Raw genomic sequence first — 20,223 nt, 5'->3', positions numbered from 1 at the left:
CATCGTGCAGAACTTATTTCATCAAGGAAAAGGTAGTCGAAGTATCAGCTTAAACAGTCACTACTTAGTCCTTTTCAAGAACCCCCGGGATAAACTTCAAGTGCTGACCCTGGCTAAGCAAATGTATCCCAGGCACACCGATTTCTTCATTAATCACTATGAGCAGGCCGTACAGAGGCACTTTGGTTATCTCCTAGTTGACCTTAAAACCACCACTCAAGACAACTGTAGATTGCGAACGAACGTTCTACCTAGCGAAGAACGATTTGATAACGTAGCGGTACCGGACAATATCTCGCAGGAACTACTACAGTACCTCAAACAACAGAACGTAATGACTCCCCCAGTAGTTCCAGTAATGAAGAAATTACAAGATTCAATGGATGGTCTTCTCTCACGATCAGACCTTGGAGATGACGAAAGAGCAAAGCATTACATGCAGCTGCAAAACAAGTATTTGACGTTTAAACAACAGTTGAATTCCAGACTCAAAGAATCAAATCTACCCTACTCTGAAGAACAGAGACAAATTTCTAGCAATCTAATGCCAGATCAAGAACCAGTGACTGTACAGGCGGCCGCTGTCCAAACGCCCATGGTTATACAGGCGACCGCTGCCCAAGAACCAATCGCAACACAAGCGACGCCCGCGGAAGCGTCACTTCCCTCGTCCATCTTAACACCCCCTCCCACAGTACCCTCACCTACACAGAAAAGAAAAAAACCACCTCGAATTCGGTTTAAAAACTACCTGGATGACGATGATCGTCCCTCAAGAAGATCCCGGCGAACTCACAGAAATCATCCATATAAGGCTTCTCAAGAGGATGAATTTTAATTAAATTGTGGCGCAATCACACACATGGATGAAAGGACATCAAAAATGACATTCTATCTCCCTAGCGATGACGAGGATAAAGATGATTAACGCCGTCATAAGAACTTTGCTTTGTACTTGAATTGTTGAACGATTTAAATAAAGAATTTTCAGTAAATTCTGAGTGTTTTATTTTTCCAGTGCGCGCCAAACATAACATGCAAATTAATTTAAGCAGCCAGGAATCGATCAACCGTAATAATATTCTTATTCGGAGCAATCTGGTAAACAAAAGACAACAAAAGACTGTTTTTACTGTTTAATCCCCGACAAAGCTCAACTTACTTAACATAATAGCTTAAGTAACGGTGCGTGAATCGAAACACGCGTCCGATGTCTGATGTATGATTTCAGCTTTTATAACCTACAAAATCACAATCTCGATCAAATTCATCCAAAATAGAATCACTGAAAATGTATGATTATTACTGAAACTCACAATTCGTGAATAATGTGCTTGGCAGTAATCGCTTTTTCATACGCTTACGGACAATGAAAATAGACTACTGTATACAAATGAATGAACAACCTAACTCCCGGTTATCTTCGAGAATGACTTCAACACCCTTCAAAAATTCACCAAAGGAACGCCAGGCAAAATAATGACTTCATACTGCGCAAGTGTAGGCTTCCGAAAGGCCAAAGGGCACCTTTCACCTTCGGTGGAGCAAAAAAAAATCTACAATCATTTATTGACGCATATCAGAAACACGGGAAAACGTAGCGTTTTTTTTTTTTTAAAAAAGACTTTTTAAGAATTTTTTAATTCATCGTTTTTTTTTTTATCGTATTTTTTTCTTTCTCTCTATATTATCATCCAAATGTAAATAGTTTTCATTATTGTTATTATTATTTTTATTTTCATGTATGACAGAAAAACCCCCCAAGGGGAGCTATACAATAAAGTATGTATGTAATATACTATATGATGTCATGTATCCAAAAATAACTTCAAAAACCTGTCAAACCGGTAATACCGACAAACCGGTAATACCGACCATGACTGCCATAAGTTAAAAATAGAGCATGACATCATTGATCAACCTGTCAAACCAGTTCATAACCTGTTGGTAAGACTAAACTAAAATATGACGTCATCCTATAATGAGTGAGCAAGACAATAGGCGGTGACGTCATCGTCGTTAATTTATGCCACCGCGTATTAATGAGAAACCACCGCGAAAAAGAGGACTAACTGGTCCTCCCCTCACTACTATAACGTGCAACTTTCTCCATAAATTCCTCGAAATGACAACGAAGTGAGTGTTGCTACATAGACCATTCCTACAATCAAACACACGAGCGTTGGATTTTGGGAGGAGCCCGAAATATTATGGGACGCGTTTCGATCGCGGATCGCAAAACTTTGGTTTCCATATGATCGCACAATCGCAATTGATCGCAGATGATCGCAGATAATCGAAGACGATCGCAGGAAAGCAGATCTGCAGTCTGGAATCGCGATCGCAGGATCGCAGAAGATCGCAGAGGTATGTTTCCATATGATCGCAGACGACCGCAGACCCTTTTGCGATCTGCGATCTGCGATCCGCGATCATATGAAAACCAGCCTTTAGTTGAATTTAAATCATGGCTGAGATTGAACGTGTTAGTAACGGCGAATTTATGGAGGAGGTTGCACGTTATGAATATGTTTACCTTCGCAACAGTAAAGATTTTAAAGACAAGAACAAAAGGCCAACTTTTAGGGCAAAACCGGCCAGAAGTTTAATTTATCGGCTGGGGAAGTGGAGGCCAAATTTCTGGGTACGGTCCTTATCGAATCCAAAACCGATGTTTTTGACGGTTTTGGAGCTGATGACGACGTCGCTTCATGACAAACAGAAGAGGTAAATTTGCTTGCGCAATTTCTCTGCTCTTCCACGTTCGCGATGTTGTTTGCTCTTCAGCCTACACACGCGTGTATATTTGACATTTTCCGCTGACCAGAACGTATGGCTACGGTCGGCTCTGCGATCGTTGCAATTATATGGAAACAGCCTTTTTTGCGATCGTCTGGGATTGTTTGTGATCTGCGATCTGCAATCTACGATCGTCTGCGATCATTTGGAAACCAGCCTTAAGGAAAAACAACCCTCGCTAAAAAAAATAGATGCGGATAATATCGGTCATTAAAAACAACTAAAATTACGAAAATTAAGAAAAGAAAAGTCCCTTGCTGTATCACAAATAGTTTATGATTGTCTTCTCTTGCAACACCACGGGGAGCAATGAACGAAGTAAATTCACTAGTAGATAACTTCCTTTGGGGTGGTAAAAGTGAAAAAATCAAGAGAACAGAAATGACTAACGTCTATAAAAAAGGAGGGCTAAGAATGCTCGACTTCCGAAGCTTTAACCAATCCTTAAAAAATGAAATGGATTAAAGGATATTTAGACGATACTAAGTATGGGGAATGGATATCGTTTTTTGACTATTATCTTGAAAAGCATTGTGGCAAATTCGTTTTCTTATGCAATTTTAGACAGCGAGATATTCCATTGCTCAATCTTTTTGACCCATTCCTGACCAAAACAATAGAATACTGAAAGACTTTAAAATATAGAGATGAGAACTTGAATTTCAATTCTACTAAAATTTGGCAGAACTCCCTGATAAGGATTGACAACAGGCCGTTATTTTATAAATCGTGGTTTAAGGCAGGGGTAAAAGAAGTTGGGCACTTACTCGATGCATACCAGAATTTCATGAGTTACGATACCTTCAAGGCTTATTACAAACTTCAGACCAACTATCTAGAGTATTATAAAGTGGTATTAGCCAAAAAACATTTTAGAAAAAAGTGTTCTGGCCTCAATAACCATAACCCAAAAACAAGAACAACACCAACGACAGCAACAACAACAACAGCAACAAAACAGCTGAAAGCGTCTATTATCTTTGAACATTTGTAAAGCGGCTTACAAATGCCGTATTGAGAAAAAAAGCATCAACCCCTGTAAAAAGTTAAGGAAAATGGCTCTCGAAAGATGAGGTTATAAGAAATCTGGAGATAAATTGGGAAAATACTTATCGTCTTCCTTTTCTGTGCACAAATGAAACAAATCTAATAGCTTTCCAGTTTAAGTTTCTCCACAGACGAATAGCTACCAATGACTTTCTCAACAAAATTGGCGTAAAAAGGGGTAGACTCTCTTTTTTTTTTTTTTGTGACAACACTATGGAAACCCTTGTCCACCTGTTTTGGAACTGCAAGTATAGTAAGTTTTTTGGAAAACACTTTGCAGTGGTTTCCTAAAATCTTACTCTTACAAAAGGAGCCTCTTTCTCTCCTGGTCTTTGCTTTGGTCTCATTGACTACATATCTAACCTACTCCTTCACCATTTTCTTCTCATCGCTAGACACTATATATACACCTGCAGACTAAGAAGCACTTTCCCTATTTTAGAAGTATACAAACAATTGGTTATGAACTCCATGGACATCGTAAAACGGATAACTTTTAACAACAATACTATAACCACTTTTAAGAAGAAATGGGCTCCTTTTAAATACTGCTCCTCAGAGAGAGAGTAATTTTTTTGTCAAATCGAAATAGAAGCTGGGGTTTGAGTAGCCAGGACACCCAATGGGATTCATTACTGATTTTTCCAATCAATATTGTAAGTAATTAAGTTGTATAGTACGACTTGTAGTAATACTGAATTGTATTGTAAATACTGTTAGTATTGTAACCGATTGTAAGTAGTATAGGTATTGTGAGTATTATTAAGGATGGTAAGTACAGTTAGGTTGTAAATATAGTAAGCATTGTTAGTAAAAAAAAGTATTGTTAATATTGCAAATCAGATGTAAACTATTGTAATTTCTGTAAGTAGTGTGTAGTATTATAAACACTGTTTTCTGTAGTATGCAAAGATAATAAAAAAAAAATAAAAAAATAAAAAAATGAGAAAAGCAAAACTTTTCTTCACAAGTGCATGGCCAACTAGCTCGAAACAGCTGTCCACAGTTGCCGCATTCTGTTGATCCCCGGTTTGGTCTCTATCATGTCGCTGTCGTGTTAAGTTTTCTACGCAGTCCGATCTTTTACAGATCCTGTGTATACTTTAAGCATTTTCGTTCGCGGTCCCTTGCTTATTGCTTACTTCCAGTTAAAAACCTTTTAGGGCTTTCTTGTTAATTATTAAAATCGGAAAGTGACTTTAATTTTGAGTGCATGTGCGGTATTGAGTTACAGACAGTCTGCTAAAATTTACAAGACCTTGTAGTAAAGAGAATAAAATATCGGAAATCCCAAACATAAAATTAAGCTATATTTTAACATTCATTCGTTAAAATGAATAAAACTAACTCATCTTTGACGTAGTCTTGTATGGTTTGGGATTATTCCGCCGTTTCAAGTTTCATTTGACAGCGTTGGGCTTTTATTCCTCATTCTGGAGGGGATAACATTGATATCAAAGGAAGCTTGAAACGGTGAAGTAACTCCAAGCCAAAAAAGAATATTAATACGATAGAGTTAATATTATTAATGTTATCGAATACATGTTGAAATATAGTTTATTTCACGTTCGGGATTTACGATATTTTATTCTCCATACAAAGTGAAATGCAATAACATATCTAAGAGAGAGAAAGAGAGGCATGTGACATTTCAAAATTTGCCTGTGAAAAAACAAAAAAACCAAACAAACAAACGAGGACATGGCAAAGAAGTGGCCCGATCACCTATGCCAAGGCAAGAGAAAAATTCCAAAATGTATATGTGCAGCAAACATTGTGTAGAAATATCATAATACTTTTACCTATGAAAAATCGGAAAATTAAACATTTTGAAACATTGTTACTGTTATCGATTCTGCATTGGAGAGGGTACCGTGTCCTTTCAAAAACTCATTCATATTTCATAAGCCCATTGACCCATCAAATGATAAAGCATCATGTGCAGTGGTTTTAAAACACGATAAAATCTCCTTCTTATTAGTATCTGGTGTTTAATGTTTTTCTCGTAAGCTAATTGCCAACGTTCACAAAGGCATCATTTTTGTGAACTCTCTTGACACACGCTTTTCCAGGAATGTTTTTGAAGCTGTTCAAAAAACTCGCAGCACGTGTTAATATTGCAACAATGCAGTTCTTAATTAACGCAGCTCGCAATATTAATACAACTATTATTTAAAACTCTTCGGTTTTGGTGTTACATGACATCATTGCGCTATACACCTCCAAGGAGTAAATAAAGAGACCTTTGAGACCTTTTCTGTGTGTTTGTATTTGTTTGTTTCGCAATGTGGTTAGGCTACCAACTGCACTAAAATTTTAATTACGGGCGACTTCGGAGAAGAATTGTGTATGAATCTGATGCATTTCAAAAGCTCAATAAACAGCAAGTAACTGAACTCAGTGTTTACGTTTTATTAGTGGATTACAAAAATCATCATTTCTGGAGTTACATGATCGATCGCTTTCACTCTTGTGTTTGGTTTCTATTTACTCAAGTATTTTTATTGAATATGATGTAAATTATAAAAAAGACCGTGGCTATTAAGATCTTTCTTGTTAAGTGTGGTAAAATATAAACCAATGATTCTTCGCTCGTTCTCTTTGTTTAGCAATGCTGAACAGCTCCGAAATCCTTACGTCACCTATCTGTATCTTAATTTCACGCCCTTATTTATTAATCTAGCCACGCCTTAACTAGGGTTATGCAATTTTAGCCGGTGCTTGTGGGAAATCTTTTGTAGACAGTCGCTACTACCAGTAAAATTCCGACAAGCCGCCTCTAATAAACATGTGATAACAGAATGTAAAATAAACAATATAAAACAATTTAAAAGAGAACATAATAGAAAATAAGATATAAAATACATTTTTAGTAATAATTAATTTCTCTATAAAAGGTCCGGAAGCCGAAGTTCGTGGTTTCTCAATCGACTTCGAGCAATTGGTACTGTACGCAAACACGACGTTGATGGTCATTAAAACGTCAATAAATAAACGGGTTAATGAGCAAAACAATGGCTGTGCACGTGCGTTAATTTTGGTACATCTCTTGACCGTCCTCGGGCAAACATGTACAACTTGAAATAACCAAGTTCGACGTTTCCTGGAGAACATTAGTAAATGGAGGTAATTTTTTTCATTCCCTGTTGTAATTTGAAGACTCATTCCCACCCATCCTGTTACTGGATTGGTCGGCCACATTGTGCAAATTAAAGGAATTGGAAAGAAGAACGAAGCAGTACCAGTAACTCGAACTTATGTTTTCAAGTGACGTTTTCTTTGGCGTTGCCGTCGTGGTTGCGTAAGGTCCCCACTATTTCTTCAGTTGTGATTGTAGACAAACAAATTAACGAAATACTATTAAGGACATTTTTTACACATAGCTGTCTTGTTAACGTGTTTAAAGATAAAAAAAAAAAAAAAAATCAGTTTACCGTTCTTTATTATTAGCAATAAATAGTCTGCCACTACTTATAAACTAAACGACACTCAGGATTGCTTTGCTTTTTTCTCTACATTTTACTGGGCAAATATGGCATGTATTACAGTAGTTATTTAAGTACTGAAACCTATAATTGATAATATGAAATACAATTTACAAATAATCACCTACAAATTGATTGTCGAAAAGGAAAAACCCTGCATACCGAAGACATAATTTTCAACAAAGGCTTGAGAACTCTAGATAAGAAATATGAATTAAACATCAATTGTCTGGGGTCTCAATAAAATGTACCTCCAGAATAAACTAAGTGAACAGAAATAACTTGTCTTCAGAGTCCCTCGTTGTCACTCCATTTCGCGCCATGCTCACTCCATTTAAAATGGTGGCGAATTAGCGTGAAAGGGTCTATCACCCCTGATGTAGCGCTTCCACGTTTCTGTTCCTTGAGTAACGAAGCAAAGTTGAATGTTAATTCTATTGACGGCCCATTTGAACGGAAACGTGTTTTTCAAATTCAGCAAATTATTCAAGGCAAACTTTGACAGAATTTTGAACATTCCGGGGCGGAGTCTCAGCCCAAAATTACGCTTGAACTCGGTTCGACAGAAAAATGTAAGACGGCAAGAGTTTGAAATTTGACACAAGATTCCTTTAAACTGCTTCGCGAATATCTTGAGATAAAATTGGACAGTTAAACCTGTAACGTGTAATCACTACACCTTCACAGAACCTGTTTTTATTATTGGATCAAGAGTGGTTCTGCTTCATTACGGTTAGAGAGGATCAAACTTTGGAGGCGAATGCAGACTCTCCTCTTCAGAAACACAACTCCTTTCCGCAAAATGTGGAAGCATTGCATCAAACACGAGGAAACCTTTTTCCAGACGAACTTCATATGGGCAGCTCCTTTACCTAGAAGGGATTAAAAAATTAGCTCCCTGATGTACTTTTTTGTTAGGGCGTTGTACTTTTCGAGACAAAGAAAGAAATTTATCGTTTCTACGATAACGTCCAAAATACGGTAAACTTTTCTTATCTTATCTTATCTTATCTTATCTTATCTTATCTTATCTTTTCTTATCTTATCTTATCTTATCTTATCTTATCTTATCTTATCTTATCTTATCTTATCTTATCTTATCTTATCTTATCTTATCTTATCTTATCTTATCTTATCTTATCTTAATCCAGGGCTGACAAAAAAACTTGTTTAGTCCGTAAAAGAAACAAGGCAATATTGCATTTGATTACCTGATATAAAACAAGGACAAATAACGAAATAACAGTTCATAATGTCTCAATCAGTCGAAACGGGTTCAGCTGATGAGATGTTAAACATACTATCGAGGCTTACCCAAAGCAACCAGCAGCACTGAGCTATTAAGGACCACAAAGAGGACATTAACCAATACCGAGTCGTTTACTTTGTGACGATGGGTGGCATCACACGTGGTGTACATTGCTCCAAGGCATACGTCAAAGAAGATGACCCACAGCACAAAGGTTTGGAGTCGATCTTCAAACTTGTCTTTAATTGGGCGAAAGAAGGTGTAGGCCACTCCAAAAGCACTCACGGTGAAAAGAGTAATGCCAATCTGTGAAAGACTCTCAGATTCAAAGAGAAATATTAACGAAATTAATATCAGTTTACGATACATCTCTGTTATCTCCCAAAACCAAAACTTTTTCTTATAGTTTTCAAAGAACACTTTCAACCCGAAAGCAATTTCTCCATCAGAGTTGGATTCGCGATATTTGTAAACGAGAAGTAGCATCAGGAGAGGAAATCCCACAGGATACAAGGCAAACACGGCGGCAATGGGCCAGTACAACTTGTGTCGGGCAGTGAAACATTCGATGGAGTAATCGGCTTTCAGGAGGGAGATGCAGTGTTTCCCGTTATCTGTGAAGCAATGTGTGACACAGGTACCTGGAAGAGATAGCATTTGGATAATTATTTTACTTGTCATTGGATATGAGGCCAGTGAAAATAAGAAAATGTTCCGATAGCAGGACTTCTTCAAACCGGATACCGCCCGTATTTCTTCCCTGAAGGAATAATTCAGCTTACTCTTAAGGTGGCGCTTTTTAAGAAAGAGGTAGAGTAAAATAAGGAAAATAACTAACAGATTGACAGAGATAACCGAGAAAAACTTGAAGAATTGGTCTAGTCGTAGTTTCGGAAAGATGCAGCTTAACGGAGCAGACTGAACAATATTTCCTTCGAACAGTTTCAAGCATTTTTCCATGAAGATCAATGTTACTGGCCACTGAACTCTCTCTAACGCCGAGAAAATACCACCAATGGCTTGGTAAAAGCCAATCACAATCTTGAAACAGGACATGACGACGTCTGCAACAGTACGATCGTTCTCGGTTTTCTTTGAATCGCCCCACAGAACCATTAGAAACACCACAGCAAAAAGTACAATCACCACAAGAGACGAAATCATAGAAACAGTTAATCCCGGACATTTCAAGCAAGTGTTAAATCGAAGGTAGTAGCCATCAGTACAAGTAGCACACAGGTTGCCTTTATATCCTTCGTGACATTCTGAATCAATTCCACCCTTGCATGAGCCAGCATAAGGACATTTTACTGGTTTTGGCAGTGGCAGGGGAAATTTAGAGAACCTTTCATCGTAATCAGCCCCAAAGCAATGAATATTGTTGATGAATTTTTTATAGCTGTCCTTGTCACTTGGGTTGGTCCAGTTCCAGTAATAACTGGGCGCCAATATTGCTGTATCGTTTACACAGTTTGTGCCCTGGGGTGGACACGCTGAACAGGGCCCAAAACGATCCATGCGGTAAAAGTCTTTGAGACATCTACAAGCGCGATAGTCAGCAGTTTGATTCGATAGGGTACCTGTTGAGAAGATCGTTGTTTATTAACAATTTCCAAGCATAATCATTGCAGCAGTTGCTGGAATGATAATGATTTGATACATGTTGTGGTCCTGAACCACCTCTAAGAATTAAACAATGGCGAAGATAGTGTAGATGATACGATTGGTCCCTGCTCATTATCTGTTAAAAAGAAAAACACATTATCACATGGTGTGCTGTGCGTGTTCACGTGTAAAAGGACTGATCTAAAGTGTAAAATGGGCAACGTTTTTCAAAGTGTTTTGCTTTGTTCCGGAGAAACATATCCGATTTAAGGGTTGAATTTTATATTTTGGCATAAACTAGGCTTGAGTGACAAACATCCTGTGTGCTGCTAGGATTTAATGGTCAATGCGTGGCATATGCGAAACGGAGTAAACTTTAAGGTATATTTTCAGCCTGGTGAATAAATGAGTGTGTGCTGGAATAGGCCTTATCAAGGTTTTCGACGCCATTTTGACCAGTTGGCAAACACGTCTTTAAATAACAGTGTTTGTGTGGAATTCCGATGTCAAATAATTTTGTTAAGAATTCATGAATTGGAAACTTTTGGCACTAGGAAAAGGATTTTAAGAGAAAAAAACAAATGGAGTGATGTAGCTGTGCGATAAAGCGTCCAGTCGTGTTTTGAACTTTCCATCAGATTTCCATGTATTTTTTTCCCGCGAACTACTTTTAGTACCAGTTCACGGCTGGTTCGCTATACAGACAAATGTGTGGAAAGTTCCCAACATGACTGGACACTTTCTGGCACAGCTACATCCCTCCAAATTTTCCCTTAAAATCCTTCTCCTAGTGCCAAAAGTTTCCAATTCATGACCTTTTTAGAAATGAAGGTTTTTGAAAATTATTTCAGATCGGATTTCCATACAAATACTGTTGTTTCAAGACGTGTTTGCCTACTCGTTAAAATGGCGTACAAAACCGTAATAAGACCTATCGGTTCATGGTGTTTACCTGCGACCACTTACCGTATGGACAAGCCCAGCAGTCCGTTGCACTTTTACCAGGAACACGCTCCACGGAGACAAACGTACCAACACTGCATCTCTTGCATTCGACCTGCCCCATTTGGTCTTGGTAGAAACCTCCTGCAGTTACAAAAGAAGAGAACAGTTTTACAGCTGTGTTAATGGTATCGTAAATGGAAAAAGGATTGCTTTTACCAGGAATGAAAGGTAACCAGAATTTTAAATGACTTTAAGGTTACTTATGGGGAAGGAAGGTCGAATTTTTCTCAAATAACTTTTTTTAGATAATTTTTGAAACAAGAAAGGGATGCAAAGTTTCGTGAAAACAGCCGTTAGAAATCTTAAAAAGAACGCGAGCTATCTGAAAAACAAAGTTTTGTAGGAAAAGCGGTGAGCGAGTTAAGGTGTCATAATCCAATTTATGCGGGACTGTGTTGAGATATTACGCGGCAAAATTTACCCGCGATCTCGAATTACCGGCAAATTTGCATATTTTTGTCTACATCGTGTTCATCACATGTCACGGCGTTGTATGTAAAATTTTACTGCGAAACAGCGTTCCATTTTGGATTCAAGCATTGCGTAAAAGGTTGTTATGAAAAAAGCGAAACTAGAAAAATCGCCTTGGGTGACAGTTAAGAAAAAAACGGGCCCAAAGAAGGTCGAAAAATCATTTGACGAAGCTAAAAAACTTCAGCTGGCGGAGAGCAAAAAGGGTTCTTGGTACAACCAGTCAGATTTTCTATAACTGCCTCGGCAGCAGAGAAATTCGAGGACGATAAATCGGATAGTGGAGAGTCGAACATCAGTTTGGAGTCCAAAATCGAAGATGCCGGCGACAATTCAGCCACTTTCGCCGTTGTTGACCGGCTGAAATTAAGCAGCGAACCTCAGCGCGAAGCCTCGTGTACTGAAAGCGGTGAGAAGTGCATGCCTCGTGTCAACTCCGCTGGGGCTGCCAGTTTCATGCTGGCTACGTCTATCTGCCGTTTTCTTCTTTGTTTTGGTCTCGCCGGTGGCTCTCTCGCGCCAGATCTAGACTTTAGTTTTCCCATGAAATCGCTTTACAATATTACAGTAACACTAAATGCTTACAGAAGTCCCCAGGGAAGGCTTCTTTGTGTTTGATTGGCCGGCGGCGTGAGCGCGTTGACAAGTATTTTGATGAGGTGCGAAAACTCGGAAAATGATTTAAGGCCGAAAACACGGTTTTTGTTTTTGCGCGAATTCCCCATCTTCAAATGAATTAATAGGGTATGTAGATTTGCCAGATTTCAACGAAATTTGGCCAAAATGGTCATCAGATATTAGTGCAGCAAAGTGTGTCAAGCTTTTACGAAATTCAAAATATTTTTCCTGTGACGCGTTAACATCCGACGGGACTACAAAAATTTTCTATTGTCCATCTTTAGGATGGGTTTTCTCACAAACCAATAGGAATAAAGAAAAAGCCTGACACACTTTGTTAGCCTATTATCTCCTGATTGATATTGTGCAGTCTGTTTGGTTGTGCGTCGTTACGTGAGATTGGGTAATTCAGTAAAGTATACGTCGCTAGTATTGAGTTTGCAGGCCTCTGAGCGCTTATGTATCCAACAAAATAAAAAACATTGATATTTTTGCAAACTTCAATTTATCAGCTTTACAGTGATATATAGTTTTCCGTGGTTTTATCGAAAGAAGCGCGCGTACGGTAGATTTCCCTGAATGTACTCGCGAAACATGGAAGTAACCTTAAGGATGCTGGAGATGAAAGATAATGGGACTGGTAGAGAGGAAGAGAGGAAGAGAGAAAGAGCGCTGCTCAAGTATCACAAAGACATGGTTTCAAATACCGTTAGAGTCTGACATTTTTTCAGGCCTTATTTTCACAACTACTTACGTTGCGTACGATAACGGTAATAGTCACACATTTATCATTGAATTACCTATGTTAATTACCTGCAGGGCACGCCACACAAGATCCATTGCCGTTAAAGAACCCAGCAGTGCAAGGGCTGCACTTAAAGAATTTTGCACCCCGAATGATACTTGAATCTTCTCCTCTTTGGCATTCAAACCCCGAGCGGATAAATCCACCTTCATGGTAAATCTCGTTATCAACAAGCAGGATATGAAAACTTGTTGAAGGAGCACAGTCACTGAATAGATAAATCATCATTATCTAAAACTTCCCAAACAACAATATGATATTAAAAAAGTTAAATACAAAACAAGCATTGTTAAAGGAGGAAGGCCAATGGTTGGGGTGGGGGTGGGTGGGGGTAGGGGAAGTGGGCAAATGGGGACGAGGAAGTAAGAATTACGTGCCTTACAGTGGCCACCCAACGAACGTTTTTTACAAGTTAGCAAATGAGGATATCTTCCTCCTTGTTCATAAAATACAAATATCACAATTTTTCAATAATTCGTTGTTGCTTTACTTGCCTGTCGGTTCTTTCGAAGAAGGCGTGACCGTTAATCAAACTCGCAAATCCTGATTGATTAAATTGTAAAATAAGTTTGTTGGGTGGCCAAAGTAAGGCGCGTCGCACTGTAAGAACAGGGCAATGCTAATAAATTTGGGGGTACTGGGTAATAATGATTTCAGGGGCGTTCGTATTCTAAAGATACTGAAAAAAATACCATGCAGATAGTTATTAAACTAGAAATACGTGACTCCCAAAACCTCGCGAAGCTAGGGCTGGGTGGAAAGCCCTATTTACTGGTATTGTAGCATCAAATGAGGAGATTAAAAGGTCTCTGAACATGGCAACTATTTTTATGAGCATGGTGTTTTCGTAGTTCCACAGGTTAGTTTGCAGTTGAAATCTATTTCTGACTCGAGGAAAAGTACAACGGGCGTGGCGTGCAGCGCTGTCGTGTCGTTGTTAGGCTAGTTATCGATTAGTCGAGAAGTGCGATTTTGGGTGGGATTTCCGGATTCAATGTCATAAATAATTCACTTATGTCCAGGATCGACCTTGTTAGCAAGAATTTGCTAGCAAATTAGTTTCGCAATTGTCGCAAAGAAAACGGCTATTAGAAAAGTATAGAAGAAATAGCAAAAATCGCAAAAGTAACAAGACATTTTCTTGCCATGAGAAAAGACTGAGTAACAAATATAGCAAAAATCGCAATAATAACAAATGTAACAAGATTCAACACTTAGAAGAACATGAAGGATAGAAGGGCCCCGAAATGTCCGCAAATATCGCAAACATCGCAAAAATAACAAGGATTTTTTCTTGCTAGCAAAAAGCATTCATTACAAATATCGCAAAAATCGCAAGAATAACAAATGTAGCAAGATTCAAGACTAAGAAGAAGATGAAGGCAAGAAGGGGCCCGAAATGTCCGCAAATATCGCAAACATCGCAAAAATAACAAGGATTTTTTTCTTGCTAGCAAAAAGCGTTCATTACAAATATCGCAAAAATCGCAAGAATAACAAATGTCACAAGATTCAAGACTTAGGATAAGATGAAGGCAAGATAGGGCCCCGAAATGTCCGCAAATATCGCAAAAGTAACAAGAATTTTTCTTGCTAGCAAAAACCATTTCTTACAAATATCGCAAGAATCGCAAGAATAACAAATGTAACAAGATTCAAGACTTAGGATAAAATGAAGGCAAGAAGGGCCCCGAAATGTCCGCAAATATCGCAAATATCGCAAAAGTAACAAGGATTTTTCTTGCTAGCAGAATCCGTTCATTACAAATATCGCAAGAATCGCAAGAATAACAAATGTCACAAGATTCAAGACTTAGGATAAGATGAAGGCAAGATAGGGCCAATCAGTGCCAATCAATCAATCAGTGTATGCTTCGTTCTTAATTCCATCAACATGGAAATGAAAATAGGTCATCAGATCCACGCATTGTACATGTATGTTTCTGTCCAATACCCATGGTTTTAAAACAGGCATTGCCAGTAATCTGGTAATATTTATCTAGTTAAATTAAACTTATAGTTGAACAAAAAAACCACCAAGTGAATATTATTAATTACTGTCAGTAGCAAAATACCGTAATATCAATCAGTGTATGCTCCGTTCTTAATTCCATCAACATACAGCTACAATGCATTAAAAGGAGTTTCGCTCAGTATCAAATACCGTAATATCAATCAGTGTATGCTTCGTTCTTAATTCCATCAACATGGAAATGAAAATGGGTCATCAGATCAGGTACTTGTAGTAGTTCCGCCAAGTGAATTTCTTGGAGACGACGAAGAACGGCAGATATCCGAGTGGCTACGGAAAGACAAAGGGCACTTCCTTCGCCAAAAATACCGTTCTACCGACAATCACATCTCCGAACAAGAGGAAAAAGAAATACAACAATGTATGACAATATTTCAACAACAGTCTGCCGCTGATGAGGAAGAAATTTTAAAAGAAATAGCTGACATGGAGTACGAAGATATCGTGCCGAATTTCGACTTGAATTTGGACCTAATGTTTGATAAGTAACAATCAACTGTTGCAACACCCATGACAAGGACCCTGGACTATATTCAACATTACTTTCATTAGAACACAAAGTTTACCAATTGCACATTTTTGTAAATAGATTTTTATGTGCTTTCATTTTACCTGATTGTTTCATCGATTTTACTTGGTGTATTGATTTGTCAAAACAACCGCGGACGACCCGTAAATTATTGTTATATTTCTTATTATAAAATGAGTGAAGATACCTTAGGCGGAATGAACAATGCCCTTTCCCGACTGTGTTATGGTTTGTGATGAATTAGTTATATAGTAAAGATACATATTTATCAACGACTACCTATGGTGGCCTTTGGTTATTTTCGGCATTAGAGTAATTCTTCCCAAACCGCTTGTTTCAATCACCTTTTATTGTTACCACCCTTTTCAAAAATAATGAACTTATAACCGAATGTGACGTTTCAGGTCCTTACAAGTGTTCAAAGACCTTATCAGGAGTCAAAGCCATAAAATTTACTACTTTCCGTTACACGTAAAAAAACAAGAACGCTCAAGACAACGCGCGGTTTTTGGGGAAACTTTTACTCATTGCTATCAATATAAACATTATGCTTAAATAGTGCGGCTACAAAAAAATTTACTACAACAAAACGTAACCGGCAAATGTTTAGAGTACTTCAATTCTGTTAATCCTTAATCCTAGTGTCGGCAAGTTTAAAACTTCAAGACCAAAGAAAGTTAATGATGGAAATACACATCTCATGACGATTGTATCTTATCAAGCAATTAAACTTCAGCGCCAAATAATTCGAAAAACTTTCTGTTGTCCTGTCGTGTGTGTTACAATCGGAAAATAAATACACAGTAGAAAGCAATGAGTAGATAATTATGAATAATAAACATTGCTTTGTGATCCGTGAACTCTGTTTAATTACTCTTTTTTAAGATCATTTTCCTAGGGCTCAGTTTATTATCTGTATAACAATGGAACCTCCTCTGTTGAAGCAACGCACCCTTGGGACCGAGACAAAAAAACCTTGTCTTTGACACGCCTGCCAGCCGACATTACACAAAAGAATCATTTATATCACACCTTAGCGGTAACGCGGTCTATTTCATTCCAAACAATACGGCATACGACCGACTCTTATTTAAGCATACATCCTTTTTTGGCCGGCGCATTTAACATTTGGCTGCCTATCGTGGTGGAAGGAATTGACTGTCACGGTACCCTGGACGATGGCGACCAACAATGCTTATGACAATGGAGTGCTGAACGTTAAGGAACAACTGCAAAAATGCTGGATGGCAGATTTGAACTGGAGCCTTTTACCCGACATTTGCGGGGATTTTGGGGCCCCTCTTGTCTTCAAGTTCTTCTAAGTCTTGAATCTTGTTATATTTGTTATTCTTGCGATTTTTGCGATATTTGTAATGAACGATTTTAGCTAGCAAGGAAAATCCTTGTTACTTTTGCGATATTTGCGATATTTGCGGGGATTTCGGGGCCCCTCTGGCCTTCAAGTTCTTCTAAGTCTTGAATCTTGTTATATTTGTTATTCTTGCGATTCTTGCGATATTTGTAATGAACGGTTTTAGCTAGCAAGGAAAATCCTTGTTACTTTTGCGATATTTGCGATATTTGCGGGGATTTCGGGGCCCCTCTTGCCTTCAAGTTCTTCTAAGTCTTGAATCTCGTTATATTTGTTATTCTTGCGATTTTTGCGATATTTGTAATGAACGATTTTAGCTAGCAAGGAAAATCCTTGTTACTTTTGCGATATTTGCGATATTTGCGGGGATTTCGGGGCCCCTCTTGCCTCCAAGTTCTTCTAAGTCTTGTATCTTGTTATATTTGTTATTCTTGCGATTCTTGCGATATTTGTAATGAACGGTTTTAGCTAGCAAGGAAAATCCTTGTTACTTTTGCGATATTTGCGGGGATTTTGGGGCCCCTCTTTCCTTCAAGTTCTTCTAAGTCTTGAATCTTGTTATATTTTTTATTCTTGCGATTTTTGCGATATTTGTAATGAACGATTTTAGCTAGCAAGGAAAATCCTTGTTACTTTTGCGATATTTGCGGGGATTTCGGGGCCCCTCTTGCCTTCAAGTTCTTCTAAGTCTTGTATCTTGTTATATTTGTTATTCTTGCGATTCTTGCGATATTTGTAATGAACGGTTTTAGCTAGCAAGGAAAATCCTTGTTACTTTTGCGATATTTGCGGGGATTTTGGGGCCCCTCTTGCCTTCAAGTTCTTCTAAGTCTTGAATCTTGTTATATTTGTTATTCTTGCGATTTTTGCGATATTTGTAATGAACGATTTTAGCTAGCAAGGAAAATCCTTGTTACTTTTGCGATATTTGCGATATTTGCAGGGATTTCGGGGCCCCTCTTGCCTTCAAGTTCTTCTAAGTCTTGAATCTTGTTATATTTGTTATTCTTGCGATTCTTGCGATATTTGTAATGAACGATTTTAGCTAGCAAGGAAAATCCTTGTTACTTTTGCGATATTTGCGATATTTGCGGAGATTTCGGGGCCCCCCTTGCCTTCAAGTTCTTCTAAGTCTTGAATCTTGTTATATTTGTTATTCTTGCGATTTTTGCGATATTTGTAATGAACGGTTTTAGCTAGCAAAGAAAATCCTTGTTACTTTTGCGATATTTGCAGGGATTTCGGGGCCCCTCTTGCCTTCAAGTTCTTCTAAGTCTTGAATCTTGTTACATTTGTTATTCTTGCGATTCTTGCGATATTTGTAATGAACGGTTTTAGCTAGCAAGGAAAATCCTTGTTACTTTTGCGATATTTGCGATATTTGCGGAGATTTCGGGGCCCTTCTTGCCTTCAAGTTCCTTGAAGTCTTGAATCTTGCTACATTTGTTATTCTTGCGATTTTTGCGATATTTGTAATGAACGATTTTAGCTAGCAAGGAAAATCCTTGTTACTTTTGCGATATTTGCGATATTTGCGGGGATTTCGGGGCCCCCCTTGCCTTCAAGTTCTTCTAAGTCTTGAATCTTGTTATATTTGTTATTCTTGCGATTCTTGCGATATTTGTAATGAACGGTTTTAGCTAGCAAGGAAAATCCTTGTTACTTCTGCGATATTTGCGGGGATTTCGGGGCCCCTCTTGCCTTCAAGTTCTTCTAAGTCTTGAATCTTGTTATATTTGTTATTCTTGCGATTCTTGCGATATTTGTAATGAACGATTTTAGCTAGCAAGGAAAATCCTTGTTACTTTTGCGATATTTGCGATATTTGCGGGGATTTCGGGGCCCCTCTTGCCTCCAAGTTTTTCTAAGTCTTGAATCTTGTTATATTTGTTATTCTTGCGATTCTTGCGATATTTGTAATGAACGGTTTAAGCTAGCAAGGAAAATCCTTGTTACTTTTGCGATATTTGCGATATTTGCGGGGATTTCGGGGCCCTTCTTTCCTTCAAGTTCTTCTAAGTCTGGAATCTTGTTATATTTGTTATTCTTGCGATTTTTGCGATATTTGTAATGAACGATTTTAGCTAGCAAGGAAAATCCTTGTTACTTTTGCGATATTTGCGGGGATTTCGGGGCCCCTCTTGCCTTCAAGTTCTTCTAAGTCTTGAATCTTGTTATATTTGTTATTCTTGCGATTCTTGCGATATTTGTAATGAACGGTTTTAGCTAGCAAAGAAAATCCTTGTTACTTTTGCGATATTTGCGGGGATTTCGGGGCCCCTCTTGCCTTCAAGTTCTTCTAAGTCTTGAATCTTGTTACATTTGTTATTCTTGCGATTCTTGCGATATTTGTAATGAACGGTTTGAGCTAGCAAGGAAAATCCTTGTTACTTTTGCGATATTTGCGATATTTGCGGAGATTTCGGGGCCCCTCTTGCCTTCAAGTTCTTCTAAGTCTTGAATCTTGTTATATTTGTTATTCTTGCGATTCTTGCGATATTTGTAATGAACGATTTTAGCTAGCAAGGAAAATCCTTGTTACTTTTGCGATATTTGCGATATTTGCGGCGATTTCGGGGCCCCCCTTGCCTTCAAGTTCTTCTAAGTCTTGAATCTTGTTATATTTGTTATTCTTGCGATTTTTGCGATATTTGTAATGAACGGTTTTAGCTAGCAAGGAAAATCCTTGTTACTTTTGCGATATTTGCGGGGATTTCGGGGCCCCTCTTGCCTTCAAGTTCTTCTAAGTCTTGAATCTTGTTACATTTATTATTCTTGCGATTCTTGCGATATTTGTAATGAACGGTTTTATCTAGCAAGGAAAATCCTTGTTACTTTTGCGATATTTGCGATATTTGCGGAGATTTCGGGGCCCTTCTTGTCTTCAAGTTCCTTGAAGTCTTGAATCTTGCTACATTTGTTATTCTTGCGATTTTTGCGATATTTGTAATGAACGATTTTAGCTAGCAAGGAAAATCCTTGTTACTTTTGCGATATTTGCGATATTTGCGGGGATTTCGGGGCCCCTCTTGCCTCCAAGTTTTTCTAAGTCTTGAATCTTGTTATATTTGTTATTCTTGCGATTCTTGCGATATTTGTAATGAACGGTTTAAGCTAGCAAGGAAAATCCTTGTTACTTTTGCGATATTTGCGATATTTGCGGGGATTTCGGGGCCCCTCTTTCCTTCAAGTTCTTCTAAGTCTTG

At 38.1% G+C, this 20,223-nt stretch overlaps 1 protein-coding gene across 3 annotated transcripts in view; it reads right to left on the bottom strand.

Moving 5' to 3' along the window:
- Positions 1–6,260: 6,260 nt before the first annotated feature.
- The window catches only part of LOC146451853 (uncharacterized), a 97,960-nt gene continuing 83,997 nt past the window's right edge, over positions 6,261–20,223 (bottom strand). For all 3 annotated transcript variants that reach the window (XM_085098547.1, XM_085098546.1, XM_085098548.1), the window contains 4 exons: positions 13,093–13,292; positions 11,152–11,271; positions 8,646–10,160; positions 6,261–8,203 (listed from right to left, as the gene is read on the bottom strand). In XM_085098547.1, the coding sequence (XP_084954673.1) occupies positions 8,031–8,203; positions 8,646–10,160; positions 11,152–11,271; positions 13,093–13,292 (2,008 nt within the window). In that variant the 3' untranslated portion in view covers positions 6,261–8,030. The remainder of the gene's footprint in view (positions 8,204–8,645; positions 10,161–11,151; positions 11,272–13,092; positions 13,293–20,223) is intronic.

This window comes from Pavona decussata, unplaced genomic scaffold, assembly GCF_977016875.1.
Source record: "Pavona decussata unplaced genomic scaffold, jaPavDecu1.1 SCAFFOLD_383, whole genome shotgun sequence".
In the NCBI taxonomy this organism is placed as follows: Eukaryota; Metazoa; Cnidaria; class Anthozoa; order Scleractinia; family Agariciidae; genus Pavona; species Pavona decussata.
This window is presented reverse-complemented; position numbering and strand designations above follow the sequence as displayed.